The sequence below is a fragment of the Anabrus simplex genome, chromosome 5 (genome assembly GCF_040414725.1).
Source record: "Anabrus simplex isolate iqAnaSimp1 chromosome 5, ASM4041472v1, whole genome shotgun sequence".
Classification (NCBI taxonomy): Eukaryota; Metazoa; Arthropoda; class Insecta; order Orthoptera; family Tettigoniidae; genus Anabrus; species Anabrus simplex.
In genome coordinates, this window is record NC_090269.1 from 448,008,213 (window position 1) to 448,026,118 (window position 17,906).

At 41.1% G+C, this 17,906-nt stretch overlaps 1 protein-coding gene across 1 annotated transcript in view; it reads left to right on the plus strand.

Annotated features, from left to right (window-relative positions):
• Positions 1 to 17,906, plus strand: part of LOC136875094 (gastrula zinc finger protein XlCGF57.1) — a 148,998-nt gene that overhangs the window by 54,364 nt on the left and 76,728 nt on the right. The window contains exon 2 of the mRNA XM_067148824.2: positions 16,584 to 16,711. Within this exon, the coding sequence (XP_067004925.2) occupies positions 16,646 to 16,711 (66 nt within the window). The 5' untranslated portion in view covers positions 16,584 to 16,645. The remainder of the gene's footprint in view (positions 1 to 16,583; positions 16,712 to 17,906) is intronic.

Consider the following 17,906-nt stretch of genomic DNA (forward strand, 5'->3'; position numbering starts at 1 on the left):
AACATTTAATTAAGTTGCAGTTGTATGCTAAGAAGTACAATACTTCTATAAACACATCCCGTTACTCAGACTATTTCATCGGGCAACTTAAGAAGATGCAATTTTTGGAACCACCATTGCCTGAGCAAGAGCTGATCCAGGCGATCACGTTGCAATTCCCAGCCCAAGTTCAGGAGATTTTGGTAGCTGCTAACATACAATCTTTAGAACAAATGGATGGGATACTTCGTACATTGGACACAGCCCACGCTCAATCTTTACCGAAAGGGAGTAAGACTAAAGAAATGACCACCAGTCCTGTCGCTATTGTGACACAGGGACGCCCAGATCCGGAAATACCAGAGGAACGGCCTACATCACGAAACACACCTACCCGATATCGAGGGTATAAAGGACGGCCGGACCGAGGTAAAGCGCCATACCAAAATAGATTAACATGGAAAAAGCCAACAGAGGCCCAACAAGTAGAGGATAGGGTTTCTTATCGGGATGAATTGAATAGACGATGGCGAGATACTCAAGAGTACTTGAAAGAACAGCGGAAAAGTGAGGATCAAGAAGGAGCCGCAGCGCTAGAGTATCAGCAAGCCGCTGGTAAGACAAACGAAACACCTGCCCCGAACCCTAACATAAAGGGTGCAAAAAGAAAAACTCCAATGTTTTCTTAAGAAGATTGCCTGAAAATGGAAGGAGGGAAGAGCCGCTCTGCGTAACTCAGGTACATTATTGGCACGTAGAGGACGCGGAACTACTCCATGAAAACATGACACCGTCTAGGCCAAGAATCCAACGTAGCTTGCCAGTAATCACCATTAGGGTTGGCAATATTAAAGTTATGTCATTGGTAGATTCAGGAGCTCAAGCCTCACTTATTTCAGCCAGACTATTAGAAGCCATAAAGGAGAGACGCGATGTACTTGTGATGCCTGTTTCCCAACTTAGGATCAAAGGGATTATTCCAGATAAGTGCATTAAATGTAAACTACAGACGTTTATGGAATTCGTCGTGGGACATGTTCAATTTGAGCATGTTTTTCTAGTAATCTCTCAGATGAAATTCAATGTTATCCTTGGATCGGATTTTCTCATCAAATATGGAGGAGTGATTGATTACACAGCAAATGTCATTACATTTTATAACGTTGACCCTGTAGAATTACAGATGATCGATGGAGACGACGGTCGGATACAAGGGATAGATACCCCGCAAGAAGAATTCGATGGTGGAAATAGCGATGCTGCACCAGTCGAAGATGAAGAGGGTGATCCCGAAGAAGTGGGACCCGTCGAAGATGTACCCCTAATAGATGAGATGTACGACGACGGTCCAGACTATGTCAGCTCCGTAATCAGTGTGATTGAAGACCCAGTGGCCAACAAAGATGTTGCGGATTCAGGAAATCTTCGAAACTTATCCGGACGTGTTCAATGATAAACCCGGAGAGATCCGAGATTTTAAATATCATTTAGATGTCAAGGATACTTCCACTTATAAAAAACGTCCCTATTCCATAGTATGGAGATGCAGAGCGTAAGCAAGAACACACATCATGGAACCACCGAAGACATATATAACGCTTCTAGCTTAAAAACATACTTCGAGAGAGAAGCCTAAAGAAAATCCTTGTCGAATTTCCTTTGCCCTAAGAGGGAGGGACATGTACCGGGAACACCGCTACGAGAGAAGTTCGAAGTATTTTTGTTGAACTTCGCGCGAGATGGAAGGTAGGCAGCCCGCCGAACGCAGTGACGTACCCAGCGAGTGACGTGGCCGCCGTAAGCCAGCTCTCCGCTACCATATATGGTAATGATCCAGCTCGTCCTCAAAAGTACATTTTGAGCTAAGTTATCGCTATTTTGACATTGCCAACTTAAAATCCTCTACAATGGACATCATCTCTTCAGATATCAAGAAAATCCACCGAGTATTATAGAAGTTATAAGGGTAGATAGTACCCGAGTTCTAGACACTTCCATGCGAACGTGTATAAAAGGAAGACCACCCGACCTACGAATTCAGTGTCTGTCACTCCGCCGTCTCTGTGACACGGGTGACAAGAGAAGTCTTGTGTGTGTCGAACTTCTAGTCGACAGTCTGCGATATTCAAGTTCGGTATTTCTCTAAGTGTTGTATCAGGACTTTGCCATATTCTTGAAGTGCCTGAATGGGACTTTGTTTTCTGCGAGCATCGTATTGGAACGTTGTCATATTGACACATTGGGACTTTGTTTTCTGCGAGCATCGTATTGGAACGTTGTCATATTGAAACGTTGGGACTTTGTTTTTCTTCCGTGTGTCGTGATTGGACTTTGATGTTTTCTTAAAGTGCCATATAAGAACTTTGTTTTTTTTTCTGAAGCGTCTCATTGGAACATAGTTATTTTCGCCAAGTGTCGCGATAAGACTTTATTATTTTCTTAAGGTGACATACTGGAACATTGTCATCGAAACTTTATTTTCTTCGAGTGTCGTGTTGGGACTTTAACATTTCGACACGTTGGAACTTTATTTTCTTCGAGTTTCGTGTTGGGACTTTAACATTTTGGCACATTGGAACTTTGTTATTTCTATACATTGGAACTTTGTTTTTTTTTGAAGTGCCACATAAGGACTTACTTATTCGACGACGATTGAATTTCACGCGTGTTGTGTATCGCATTGAACTTATTCGAACTTATATTTTTGAATCAATTTCTGGAACATTGAACTTAGGGGACATTAAACATTACGTTTAATTGTGAAATATGCAATGCTTTCCAAGTGCTGCACAGGGACTTATGTTTTGATTCTCAAAGACTGTGACAATTCGGAATACGCATATCGCATTTCCCTAAAGCCTAGAACTTTCCAGTATTTTGAGTGATCCATAATTTATGAAGTCAGACTTTTTCTTTCAAATATTAATTTCTTTAATGGCTATTCACTTCGCTTATTAATGCAACAGGACAGTTTCCGAGTGCTACTTATTCAGTTCATTGCCAATAGGTTTTAAACCTTCAGAACTGTGCATTTAGGACTGCAGTAACAGTAATCCTCTAGATCATCCTGACTTACAGTGAGCTTGCCTTATGAACTTGCATTTCTACCAGTACTTGTTCTTCGAGTGATTATTCTAGAACGTTTTTGCAGTAATCATAATTAAAAGGTCATATCTGTTCAGACAGTGCCCTGAATGTGTGGAGTGCCGTACAGGAAATTCAGGTGTGAATTACGTCTCGAATCGAACCCAGGAACGCGTACCAATCTTCGAGACATTCAGAACGTCGGGACATTCCAGAACGTCGAGACTTCCAGAACGTCGAGACACTTCCAGAACCTCCAGACGTTCCAGAACTCCTCATCCGAGCAGGTGTGGTCCCTGCCCAGTCGATGTCCAGCACCATCCCAGGACTTGGAGGTACCAACCAGCCACGACATTTCCACGCTGCTGTATGAAGGTGATATGAACTTGCTTTTGATGATCAATAAACTCAATTTATCAAAATAATCTCTCAATTTGATAACTATACCTCTCTCTGTACCAGCTCCAATGATAAAGCCACAACCGAGATTAAGACTCATGCTCGTTCATTTAATATCAAGCGCCTTAAAGATATGTACACATTGTTACGGGTACAGTATACAATTTTTAAAAAAAAATTCAGGGAAGCTTGAGCCACTGCCTGGGGTGCACGATTTAGGGGCATGTTCAAATGTTGTGTTACGTCTTGGAGATACCATACATGTTCAAATGAACTTTTATATTTTGCAATTGGATTACCTCCTCGAAACTGTTAGTGCATTTGTACAGAAAGGGGATTTTTTTGCTTGGGAACCATCAGAGCAAACAGATTACAGGGTTGTCACTTGAAGTCAGACAGAACAATGAAAAATGAAGGGCGTGGCACTTTTGATGAAAAAGTAGGAACAGTGGTTTGTGTGGGTACAAAGGTAGTGAAGTGGGATGACAACAGAACAGTGCTCCTTGCATCAACGTTTGCTTCAGCCGAACCCCTAGGCAGAGCCAAGCGTTGGGACAAGGGAACAACAGAAAAAGTAGATGTGCCACTTGCCCAGCCATTGTCATATTTTACAACATTTTCAAGGGTGGAGTTTATTTGTTAGACTCTCTCATTGCACTCTACCGTATATTCATTCGATCCAAAAAGTACTACCATAGATTATTTTTCCACTATTTTGATATGATGATAGAGACATTTTGGCTTTTGCACAGGAGAGATTGTGCCATTTTCGGTGTTCCCAAGAAGAATGAAGGTTCTCTTTTTGAATTCAGGGTGTCCATTGCGGAATCATTGTGCAAGGATGGGAGAGATGTTTTCCGATAACATGGATGACCTAGCAGCAGCACTGATGCTGAATTTCAAACGAAAAAGAAGGCAGGTCATACAGCAAAGCCAGGTCCCCAGAAAAGTGTCAGAACAGATGGTGCAGGACACTGGCCTGCCAATTCACCAACTAGGGGAAGATGCAAGAACCCAACTTGCAAAGGAAGTCCTGTCTTCATGTGTGACAAGTGTAAACTATTATTGGGCATTGAAAAAACACAGAACTGCTTCATTCAGTGCCATACCTCATGAGGGTATGTTGTGAAGTGGTTCTGTTAGTGTCCCCAAATTTGATTCTTGAGCGGGTATATCCCATGAATGTGGTAAAAATATAAAAAAACTGTTTTTATTGTCAAATACAACCTTTGTAGAGACCAAATAATCAAAAATATATTTTTTTGTCATTGAAATCAAAATTCAGGTATTAGAGGGTTAAGAGTGTCACATATATTTTCCTGCATTAAGAACATGTCAATGCCTTTTCTGTCACTTTCATCTTTCAGAAACACATCGTTAATAATCCCCCTTTGAAGTTCCGTTTTATCACAGCATTGTTCTATATCTTGTGAAGATTCCAGTTCGCGAACACTGCACACTTTGTTCTGTTCAATACTGCTCCTTGACGCACTTACTTCCTCAGAACTTCCAGCCCCTTGAGTTACTAAATTTAGCCTTTTTGAAAAACCGGTCCTAATGCATAAAAGAAGCAAAATAGTTTGATTGTATTAGCAATAATTTATAACCGCTAAATTAAATAGATAGGAATTTCTAAATCACTTCTCACTATAATAGCCGCATGTATAACAACACAGACATCCCAGAATCAATGAACTATTATACAATGATTCGACTGTAGATGGTTTAACACTACCTCCTGTACAACAACAATGGCAGGCTGCAATCGTCACTTTGTTCACAAGAAATTAGCCACCGTACTATTGCAAGCCTTAAAAATAACAATGTACAGAATTTCGCAGCACGAACAAAGATAGTTGTAAGATGAAACGGCGTAAAATTAGGCGAGAGCACAATAAATAATCCGCTTTGTTAGCACGACCTTACGGGACTCATGTCTTACCAGTCAGCAAACACGACCTTGGTTTAGGGGTCGAGCTTCGCTAGAGGTGTGGTAATGTATAGAAATATCTCCAGAACGTGCTTTCCCTTAAGGTCACTACCGAGGGCAAATTCCTAAGGTGCCGTACGGGGGGTGGCAAAAGTAGATAGTCGCCACTCATGATGATGATTAGTGTAATGGAAACATACCGTACGGTACATAAAACTAGGGTAAGCGTAACCACATTGGAAACCGAAGCAATATTTCCATTAGTAGCCCCTTGTATGACATTACTAGAATATTTTTATTGAATACTGAAACCAATATAATGTCAGCAACATTAAATTATTTAGGTCTACGGAAATTTCCGGTTATAACAGATGTTAGATGACTGTCAGTAACATTAAATTGTTTACGGAAATTTCCGGTTATAACAGATGTTAGATGACTGTCAGTAAGTTCATTTTATGAAATAATCTGGTATGATATTACACAATTGGAAATCACCCGTCTTAGAATTCCAGGGGGTTGGGGGGAAAGCGGCGCTTGCCCCCCCCCCCCTTGCGGGCACCCATGTTTGCACGAAAAGTACACATAAACACCCCTTTCCCAACCAGTATTTCTTGTATATTCAAATGTTTTCTTGATGACTCTTACTTAGTTTTGTAAACATTAGTATTGACGGTTATACGCTCCTGCTTCCAATCGTGATGTGTTTCTACGTTTCACTTGGATGGAAGAGCACTATGGCCCTCGTGAGGGTGATATTACATGACTGAGATATATGGCACGAGTTCATACATTTTCCCAAGTAGTAGACGATATTTTCATCCTTGTGTACAATACTTGTCGTTCCTTGCTCATTTGGATATACAGCCTGGCGTATGAATTTCAGTCCTTTCTTTGGAACAAGTGAAAAGTGTTGTAATGCTTAGGATTAGTGACTGGGCGACACGTCAAGAGTCCATAATTCGTCTTCTCCATTTTCTGTCCATATTAATTATCGGGGAGGCTTTTGAGGTAGACGGGACTGGATCCACATCCACGTCCGATTCTCGGGGAAAGTTTTCAACATTTCCGTCCTCAGCCTCACGAGTTATTGCATCCACTTCAGTATCAAAAATGGCATCAAATAAGGTAGAACTCTTGGTCGTAACTGCATCCGGATCATCTTCTTCTTCCTCCTCTATATCGGTATTTTCCGAATCATCTTCTGGCAAGTCCTCTATTATTATCTTACAGATATCATCATCAGTCAACGTGGCTGCTTTGTCACACATATTGCAAACCTGTAATGTAGTCGATTCTGGTACTTTGATTTGAGATGCGGTATGTTTTAATATTTGGAGAAATATTCGTAAATTATTGCAGAAAACTTCATAAATATCGAATATTTTGCATCAGTAAAACATTGCTTTCGGTTTTGGATAAGACTAACATGCGACCCTCCATATGGCTTGACGGTACTTTCAAGTACCTCGCCATTTACTTGCTATATATCCACACCAATTTAAATGTTCATCAATTTGAGTATTTTATTGCATTACAGAAGCATACTTACATGTACTAAGATCACTTGCAGGTCGAATCTAGCAATTGGAGCTAAGAAATAATCAATCAAAATGCCATTTGTTTACAGTGGTAACACTATGACTACACTCCTAAGAATAAAACGATCTCTCGTGGTTTTTATCAATACCAACCTCAAAAATGAAATATCTCTGTTTCAAGAATTAGGTACTTCAAACTACCTTGAGGAAAATACAAGGGTAGGGTTTACTGAATAATTCCAAAACCGTGAAATATGAGATGGTCAGTCCGTTCGTGTGTCTCGTACGGCACCGTGTCTGCAGTCTGGTGTTTGCCTGCGGTGACAAGTAGTGTGTGAAGCTTGTTTTACGATAATGATATTTTTTGTGAAAGGTATAACGCCCAAAGCACGAAATAGATTATTGGCGGAATTTAGTTCCGTGATCCAAGCTAATTCCTTTCTACGTCATTCAATACTTGCAACTCACTCTTTGAAAGCATATATTCCTAGTTCCAATATCTTTCGTGTAGGACTTATACGCGGTGTGGAAAAGAATATTTCTGATTCTGACATTCTTAAATACCTCAAATCTGATGTTCGTGTCAAACCGGTCAAGCGGCTTAACCGTAAGGTTGTGGAGCCCAGTGGAGTGACCTACGTTCCTACTGGAACAGTTAAGATTGTTTTTCGCTCTCAGACTCTTCCTCAATACTTCTCTTTGTTTCAAGTGCATTTAGAGGTTCACCCATTCATATTCTCTCCGATTATATGTTCAAAATGTCAGCGATATGGACACACGATCAAAAACTGTCAGGCTAAGTCACCCCGATGTGGGCACATTGCGTTACATCACCTTGCATCTGAGTGTCAAGAAAGTATCCGCCGAGGTGTTCACTGTCATCAGGAACATTATACTGGCTCATCAAACTGCCCTACTCATCAACAGCAAACTGCCCTTAAAAAGCCTATGTGTACAGAAAATCTATCCTTTTCCGAGTCGTCTGCTAGAGTACCCTCGACCCAATTTGACATGTCTAATGATACCCATCATTTTGCACCTCTTCCTTCTAGTAGTTCCTCTTCCCCTGTGTAAACCCCCAGGAAACGTAAATTTACTCAGGTGGTTATGAAAGGGCCCCGTCCCATTCCAAAACCTGGTTTTGATAAGTCTGGGCATCTTAATCTCATCAGACCCACTCCAGTGTCTTCAACATACCTCGGTCTTTCCATCCACTTCATCTTCATCCTCCCCGTCCCCGATTCCTTCTACGTCCCGTAATTCTCAGTGTTTACCTTCAGCTCCTTCTCAGTCATCTAGTTCCCCTGTGCTAGGCCAAAAGGCGTATCTCCGAAGTGGTATTCATCAACTATTTCTACAACTTATTCAATTATTAGGGGACCAGCCACATGTTGCACATACACTTTATAAGCTTCGTGACTGTGTGCACACTATGTTCTCTTTAGATGCTACGTATCCTGCAGTGGAATGCTAGGAGTATTCCTTCTAAACGGTATGAGTTTCAATTTTTGATAAACGAAATTTCTCCATTCATTATAGCAATACAGGAGACTTGTTTTTCCCCATCCTCTGAGTTTTATTTAAATGGCTTTAATGTTAAGCGTTGTGATGGTGTTGGTTACGGTGGTGTTGCTTTATTTATTCACCATAGTTCATCCTATCAACGTCTTCATATCTCGTATTGTCTACCCCATACGTTTGTTATTGGTATCTCATATAATCGCCTTTCCATTATTAACATTTACTGCCCTCCAGATCTTTCTATTTCTCAGATTCAATGGTGTCGATTCTTGCAGCAATTTTCTTCTCAAAACGAGCTTCTCCTCTTAGGGGACTTCAATCTTCATCATTCTATGTGGGGAAGCAGTAGTGATACCTCCCTGGGTTCTTCTTTCCTCACTGCCTCCCAATCGCATGACTTTGTCATCTTAAACGATGGTTCTCCCACGCGCCTCACTCCTCCCGGCTCTCCTCCCAGTGCTGTGGATTTATCATTATGTCGTCCTGCAATGGCTTCGGTTGTAACTTGGCACCGTCTTACTGATACACATTCTAGTGACCATTTCCCTAATATTCTTACGTATGGTCTTGGTAGGTTTCCTAGTTCTTCTTCCACTCCAACATGTATCAGTAATGTTCGCTCCCTCCGTCACTTTGATAGAGTATCTTTTATTTCTTATGTTACCCATCGTATTGAGCTTATTTCGGATACTATTTTGTCCCATTCTACTCTCTTTCAATTTATACAAGGTTATCTCGATCTTTACCATCCCTATAAACCTATTTCTTCTCACTCTGCTCGTCCCTCTTCCTTTTTACGATGGTGGGACTCAGAGTGCCATAATCTTGTTCTTAAACGACGCCGTTTATTCCGGATATATAGGAAAACATTAGCCCCCCATCATTATTTCCGTCTTAAACAACATATTGCTTACGCTAGACGAGTTTTTCTTTCTAAACGCCGTGCTGCCTGGCGATCCTTTATTTCTTCCCTAAACGCTCATACTTCGTCTCCTCAATTATGGAGTGCAATTCGCTCACTTACCCGAGCTTCTCAATACATTCCACCCTCTGTCACCCCTCCACAGATTCTATCTATCATTCTCAACTCACTCACTCCTGATTATGTCGTGCCCGACTTTACTATCCCCATGTCTCATTGCTCTTCCCGCTTTTCTGTGTTACTCCAACCTATACACCTTTCTGAACTTGAGGCCACCTTGTGTAACGCAAAGAGTTCGTCTCCAGGCTCTGATTATATATCATATGATATGCACCGGATCCTCCCTCTACGTGCTAAACAAGCTTTATTAGCTCTCTATAATAATATACACTGACTGACAGAGCAAATGCAACACCAAGAAGGAGTGGTCAGAACGTTATGCCAATTGCAGGGTAGACTGACGTCACTGAGGTATGCTCATGATGTGAAATGCGCCGCTGTGCTGCGCACGTAGCGAACGATAAATGGGACACGGCGTTGGCGAATGGCCCACTTCGTACCGTGATTTCTCAGCCGACAGTCATTGTAGAACGTGTTGTCGTGTGCCACAGGACACGTGTATAGCTAAGAATGCCAGGCCGCCGTCACCGGAGGCATTTCCAGCAGACAGACGACTTTACGAGGGGTATGGTGATCGGGCTGAGAAGGGCAGGTTGGTCGCTTCGTCAAATCGCAGCCGATACCCATAGGGATGTGTCCACGGTGCAGCGCCTGTGGCGAAGATGGTTGGCGCAGGAACATGTGGCACATGCGAGGGGTCCAGGCGCAGCCTGAGTGACGTCAGCACGCGAGGATCGGCGCATCCGCCGCCAAGCGGTGGCAGCCCCGCACGCCACGTCAACCGCCATTCTTCAGCATGTGCAAGACACCCTGGCTGTTCCAATATCGACCAGAACAATTTCCCGTCGATTGGTTGAAGGAGGCTTGCACTCCCGGCGTCCGCTCAGAAGACTACCATTGACTCCACAGCATAGACGTGCACGCCTGGCATGGTGCCGGGCTAGGGCGACTTGGATGAGGGAATGGCGGAACGTCGTGTTCTCCGATGAGTCACGCTTCTGTTCTGTCAGTGATAGTCACCGCAGACGAGTGTGGCGTCGGCGTGGAGAAAGGTCAAATCCGGCAGTAACTGTGGAGCGCCCTACCGCTAGACAACGCGGCATCATGGTTTGGGGCGCTATTGCGTATGATTCCACGTCACCTCTAGTGCGTATTCAAGGCACGTTAAATGCCCACCGCTACGTGAAGCATGTGTTGCGGCCGGTGGCACTCCCGTACCTTCAGGGGCTGCCCAATGCTCTGTTTCAGCAGGATAATGCCCGCCCACACACTGCTCGCTCTCCCAACAGGCTCTACGAGGTGTACAGATGCTTCCGTGGCCAGCGTACTCTCCGGATCTCTCACCAATCGTTCACGTGTGGGATCTCATTGGACGCCGTTTGCAAACTCTGCCCCAGCCTCGTACGGATGACCAGCTGTGGCAAATGGTTGACAGAGAATGGAGAACCATCCCTCAGGACACCATCCGCACTCTTATTGACTCTGTACCTCGACGTGTTTCTGCGTGCATCGCCGCTCGCGGTGGTCCTACATCCTACTGAGTCGATGCCGTGCGCATTGTGTAACTTGCATATCGGTTTGAAATAAACATCAATAATTCGTCCGTGCCGTCTCTGTTTTTTCCCCCAACTTTCATCCCTTTCGAACCACTCCTCCTTGGTGTTGCATTGTCACTGTCAGTCAGTGTATTTCTCACTACTTCTGTTCCTACCTCTTGGAATGAATGTTTTTTGGTGCCTATCCCCAAACCTGGTCAACTTCACACTGACGCTAACAGCTTTCGAGGGATTGTCCTTGGTTCGTGTATACGCACGACGTTTTAAAAAATTCTCCTTCAACGAATCCTGTAGTCTCTTGAATATTATAATTTGGTTCCCAAATATCAATTTGCCTACTTTAAAGGTCGTTGTGCTCAAGATGCTATTAACATTTTAATTATAGATATTATATTAGCGCAAATTCGTAAGGATTGTCTTCTTGCTATTTTTTGGACATACGAGGAGCTTTTGACTCCATACCACTATATCTTCTCTGTACTAATCTCGCACAGAAAGGTTTTCCTGCTCATTTTCTCCACATCTTACGTAATTTGTTTACGTATCGGAAACTTTCACTTAAATCTGCTTATTCTTCTCTTCCTTGTCGTCTGTCATCTGTCGGTGTTCCTCAGGGAGACATTTTAAGTGGTCTGCTGTTCGCCCTGTATATGAGTAATCTTGAACAATTGGTTACCCAAAAAGCTCGCATTCTCTTGTATGCTGATGATATAGTTCTTTATTATTCTCATAGTAATGTCGATGTGTGTCGTCACAATATATATCAGCTAATGGAGCAAGTCATTACATGGCTTACTTTCCATGGTCTTCAACTTTCCACCTCCAAATGCTGTGCAATGTTTTTTACCTGTAAGCGTAGGTTTAACTCTGAGCCACTTGTTTTCGATTCTCATGTCATTCCTTTGTGTTCCTCCCATAAATACCTTGGTGTTATGCTAGACCGCTCGTTATCTTGGAAACATCATATTACTCAGTTACGTAATTCTTCTGATACGCATATTAAAATTCTCCAAGCGGTTACTAGACGATCATGGGGTGCTGACCCTGGCACAGCTCAGTTGTTATATTCCGCTACTATTCGCTCTAGACTCGACTACTGTGCGCATGTTATAGATACTGCGCCGGATTCTTTTCTTAACCACTTAAATACTTTACAATTTAAAGCCCTGAGAACTTGTGTTGGAGCATTGTTGTCTACCCCTACTAATGCTCTCCTTGTCGAGACCGGTGAGCTCCCTCTTCCAATTCGCCGTAAAATGATAACATCTAAATATTTACTTAAAAGATTTGCCCTGGCTCAACACCCATTGCTTCCTAAATTGCAGTTATTAGATGAATACTCTCTTCTTTCACAGGCCCGCCGTCGTAAGATGCCTGCTTTGTTGTATGCATATCAATTTCTTCTCTCATATAACAATACTATCTTACGCACCGCTTCTTCCCCCTTTTATTCAGTACATTTTGACTGTTTATTTTTTTGTCCCTTCTATCATTATCTCCCCTAAATCTTCTTTTTCCTCTTCTATTCCTGGTTCTTCGTTGACTGGCTCTCCTTTTAAGAAGTTACGTTTTGCTCTCAGTGATTCTGTCGTCAACATATATACAGACGGCTCAAAAAACTCTTGTGGCGTTGGAGCAGCGTTCTATATTGTCAATACCAATGTTGCTGAACTCTGTCGCTTACCCAGTGACTTTTCTATCTACACTGCGGAAATTTTGCTATTCGTCAAGCTCTCATTTACATTAAGCATCATTCTATACCTAAAGCAGCTATTTATACGGATTCTCTCAGTGCAGTTCAATCACTCATGTCCTCTCATCTTTCTTTTAACTGGTATTTGTATCATGTTAAAAGTCTCATTTATACTTTGCATCAATGTGGGGTGGTTCTCACTTTTGCCTGGGTCCTTAGTCATATAGGTATCTATGGGAATGAACAGGCGGATTTATTCGCTAAGCGAGCTGCTCGTGATGGAAAATCCCTACTTAAACTTGCAGTTCCTCTACCCGATTTTTACCCTGTTCTTAAACATTCCGCTTATCGTCAGTGGCAAGAAGATTGGATTCGATCAGATTCTTATAAAGGTCGCTATTATTACAATATCCAGCCTTGTATTCCTCCCTCTCCTTGGTATTTGAAGGGTAACTATTCTCACCGTCACATTACCAACATTATTCGTCTTCGCTTTAATCATGCCCTTACTCCTCTGTATAAACATCGTTTTAACATCTCCCCCCACTCCTCCTGTCTATGTGGTACTCCGAGTGTTGATGTAAATAATTTATTATTCCAATGCCCTGTGTATGATTCTTTTCGTCCGGCTTTTATTTCTCGTCTTATCAGTCTTCAGAAATCTCTCCCTACCAATGTCTCCTGTTTGCTTACCGATATGTCTCCTGCTATAATACATGCTATCAATCAATATTTGGATGTCTCTCATATTCATTTGTAAATTACTGTCTTTTTAATGTTCGCACGGTTACATACTCCTGCTTCCACTGTTTTTAGCTTCTACGTACTTCCTTTGTTATGTTACGCGCTACCAAATACAGGCGCTACTTAAGATGTGTACATAGACATGATGCTTAACTCTGTTCTTGTGATCTTCGTAGTGAGATTCACTGCGTGTGATCTTCGTACTGTGAATAATTGCGTGTGATTTCGCATTATAAGGAGCCTCCGTGGCTCGGACGGCAGCGCGTCGGCCTTTCACCGCTGGATACCATGGTTCAAATCCCGGTGACTCCATGTGAGATTTGTGCTGGACAAAGGGGACAGGTTTTTCTCCGGGTAGTCCGATTTTCCCTGTCATCTTTCATTCCAGCAACACTCTCCATTATCATTTCATAGCATTTATCACTCATTAATAAATCACCTTGGTAGTGGCGACCCCATTGTAATAACAGCCTATATATGTTTCATTCATTACATCCCTGACCCGGTCAACGACTGGAAAACAGGTTGTAGCTTTTCGTTTTTTCGCATTATAAGTGTAATATCACGATAATAAGTGTAGTGGCTGGGTGAAATAATAGAGCCCATAACCTCTCCAACAACAACAACAACAACAACAACTACAACTACTACTACTACTACTACTACTATGAGATGGTACTTTAAAGTGCCGTCAGGCAACAAAGGGTTAAGCGATTAATACCGTGGGTATATTGATATGGGCAAAGAGTACCGCAATAATTATACATTTCTATGAAAGTCAAATACCTAATGTACGGTTCGGTTTCGAAGTGGTAGGCTTGTAGTTTAATATATAATACGCATTTGGTTTTTGGCATGTATGGCCGTACTTAGTGCAGATTTATTCCGTTAATTGTGTCATTTCTGCATGGCTCGCTACAATGAGGAACTGTAAACTTAACTTCTAACATGCTAAACCACTTCAGCAACCATGTACATTAATTCTAACACAGTTTAGGCCGTCGTATTGTATAAGGTAGTGCGTTACATTCCCCCGAGTGTGTAGTTGACTTTTTGTACTGTAATTTGAACAGCGTATACTAAATATAATCTACACAACATAAAAGCTGTAAGTTTATTTCCCTGATATTAATTATTACAATACCGTGTATTAAATGTTATAATATTGTGTTTAAAGAATTGTTGTTTTGGAGGTATTAATTTGTATGATTATGTAGGTAGTAGAGATCCATTGTGATCTTCAGTTGTTGAATTTTATCCCTTAGTCATGTGCAGTCATCTGTATGTGGTAGATAAACTTAATACCGGTGTAGCACTCGGTTTAGCCGTAATAAGGGTAGTCTTTTCATCTCCTTGCTCAGGAAATGTACAGTAGCTGAATGAGTGATCCACCAGTCTAACTCAGCACCACAATCTCAATTCCATCCACTACCTAGCATGCTCTCAGTGGTGTGTAGATATTGCAGCTAGAAGGTAAATGTCAGAAAGTTATTGCGGTAGAAGAGATAACAGTAGGTCAAGATAAAAAGCTCTGTTATGTTTCAGAACTCTGCTTCAATTCAAATTATTCACAGAAGTTATTAAAGCACCTCTCATAGTAGAATACAGGTTGTTCGTCCCTCATGTTGATGCAGAGCATCTCAATTCTTCATTTCTCCCAGTTGTTCCAACCTCTTGGAAATTCATAATATTTCTGGAGTATTTCCATTGATGCTTTCACGGCCTGTACTTATAGACCTGATATAGGCTTTTGGGCTCATGCCGTGTCAAGAAAGTAAGGTGAAATTCTTTACGTTTCACAGAGAATCATCTGTTTAGGAAGCCTTTCTCATGGACAGTCGAGATTTTCCTCTGATGACGAAGAGCACACTTCTCTGCAAAACGTAAAGAATTTTTCCTAACTTTCTTGACACGGCATAAGCACAAAAGCCTATATCATGTCTAGTTCTGGAGTAGCTGGGCATACATCACCTTTTCCTTTTACACATAGTCCCACTGTAAATGTAGATCAAATCCATCCATTTGTATGGAAAGGGATGTCTCTGCGAACCTCTTCATACAACCGCTTGTTCACCCATTTCCAACTATTGCTTTACCATCATGCTACCATAGTGAAGTTACTGCTGCTTTCTTCCCTCTCCTAGCCCTTCCCAATCCCATCTTTGCCATAAAACCCATCTGTGTAGGTGTTACATAAAACATCTTGTGAAAAAAATACTCATATGTCCATTGGCTGTGTTCTGTTATTTCGGTGGTATACATCCTTTATGATACATCTTTCTAGCTTCATTTTACAAGTTGTGTCCAAGAACTCGAGTGGATAATATTAAAAGCTCCCTTGTATTCAGATAAACACTCCATCTTAGGACACTGTTCAAGAGTAACACTTAAAGCCAATACCCATTATTGAAGTATTTTACTATAATAATAATAGAAGACCATTGTTCACCTCACATACAGATACTCATATTATGAACACATCAGTTTGGAGCGTTCACTGTATGGAATTAGTCATAGATAGTATGTGACACAGAAAGAAAAAAATAGCTTAGAAATGTCAGAAATGTGATGTTACTATAATGTTGGAGAGCGCAATTTGCAGACACAGAGATACTGCACAAGGTTGATAAGAGGGGAAAGATTTTTTCAAAAGTTGAGCTGAAGAAGAGATAGATAGGATGAATGTTGAGAATCCCAGAACTCATTCAGATGATTTCAAAAGTAAGCAACTGGTTAGGTTTTTGGTAAGGGCATGGTGCAGGTTAGAATAGATGGAGGATATAATATTATGGAGATGTGAGTGGGTAAGCATAGGATATGGTAACATGGAGATCTGTATTAAACCAGTTAATAGACCTCAGATAATGTAGTGGCATTATCACTTATTTCTCACCAAGGTTCCTATTGGATGTTAGAATTAGAAGCCATGTCGTCGTGATTTGGATTCCATTCAAGACTAGAAGTAATGTGTGACGAGGAAATAGACAATGACGGAAAGCTATAGGCCTGGTTGATAACTGGGTTATTGTATAACCTAATTACCCTAACAATGATAGGAATATTAATGATATGCATTTTCTGTTCCATGTTTCAGCAGAAAGTTGTGGAAGTATCTAACCTTTCCAGTTCATTTAAATACTACAGTTGCTGTGTGCAATGGACCAGAAAGTACAGATCAAGGAGGAACCGGTCTGGCTGGAAGGAACAGCAAGTACATCATTTGTAAATATCATTCCAGATTACCTTACACTGATTAGAATTTTGTGCTCATTTAACAAGTAAGTATAAAAAAATAGTGCTAATATTGGAAGTGATATCTTAAAATGTAGTATTCTTTCAGTTTGTTAATATACAGGATTATTCTAAATGATTAATCAAACTTTAAAAATTTCAGTCTATGAAGTATTTCGTAAGAAATAATGTTCATTACATAACAAGAAACATAACTTCTCTAAATTTGCAAGGTAGTTTTGCAGGTGTTTTGTAGTATTCTTCTTTCATTGCACGACACCTCTAGATGGTAATTTCTAGGGCTCCTACACTTTGTAGCATGTCGGTGCTCTTCAGATGAGTGCTGATGGGATCCTGGATGTCGTTTATTGTTTTGGAATTGGTGGGTAGTTTTTGACATTGTATACTCACTGTTCCCAGGGATAGTTTAATGTTTGGTTACTTAATATTTATTACCTTCATTGTTAATATAAAGGAGCTTGCTGTAGTTTCTAGAGATTGAAATGCTCATGCATTTTGATGTATGTTGTTTTTGACTGACTTCACTGTATGCTTGGAGTTGTGGACTCTGTTTTCAGTATATTATTTTGGAAATTCTATTAACGAACGGGTATATCATTGGTGACCCATGATGGCGCGGGAGTTCCAACTCGTACCTATTTTCTTTTGCCTCTTTGAATTTAAATTCATGTCTTTCCTTGTATTATTCCTTGTTCAGGCTACTGACATAAAAAATTATGACAAAGGATTTTGTGGGAGCCTTCTTGCATTGCTGTGATATCTATCAAAGTTTCAAGAGAGTTCTTCATTGATTCACAGAGAATCTGTAAGTTTATTTGCTATTTCCCTGTTTCATTTTGATAGTCTGTGTCCTGTACTTCTTTCGCAATGGTTACCGTCTGGCTATGATCATCCTATAAGAGTATGTTTGTTTTCCTTTATCATGTGTGGCTTTAGCCGGTTTTGAATTTGGTCACTTCACTTGTAGGAGTTTTGATCCTTAACATTGTTGATTATGCTGCATATTTTAATAACTTAGTATGCCCTACCTTCATGTATTTGTGTATATTTGAGTTGCCCATAGAACCTCTAACCTCTTAACGTTTTTACAGGGACCTAATATTTTGTACCGTAAATGGCGGTTCATCGTAGATTGAGGTTTCAGTAGAAAACACATCTTTTCCAG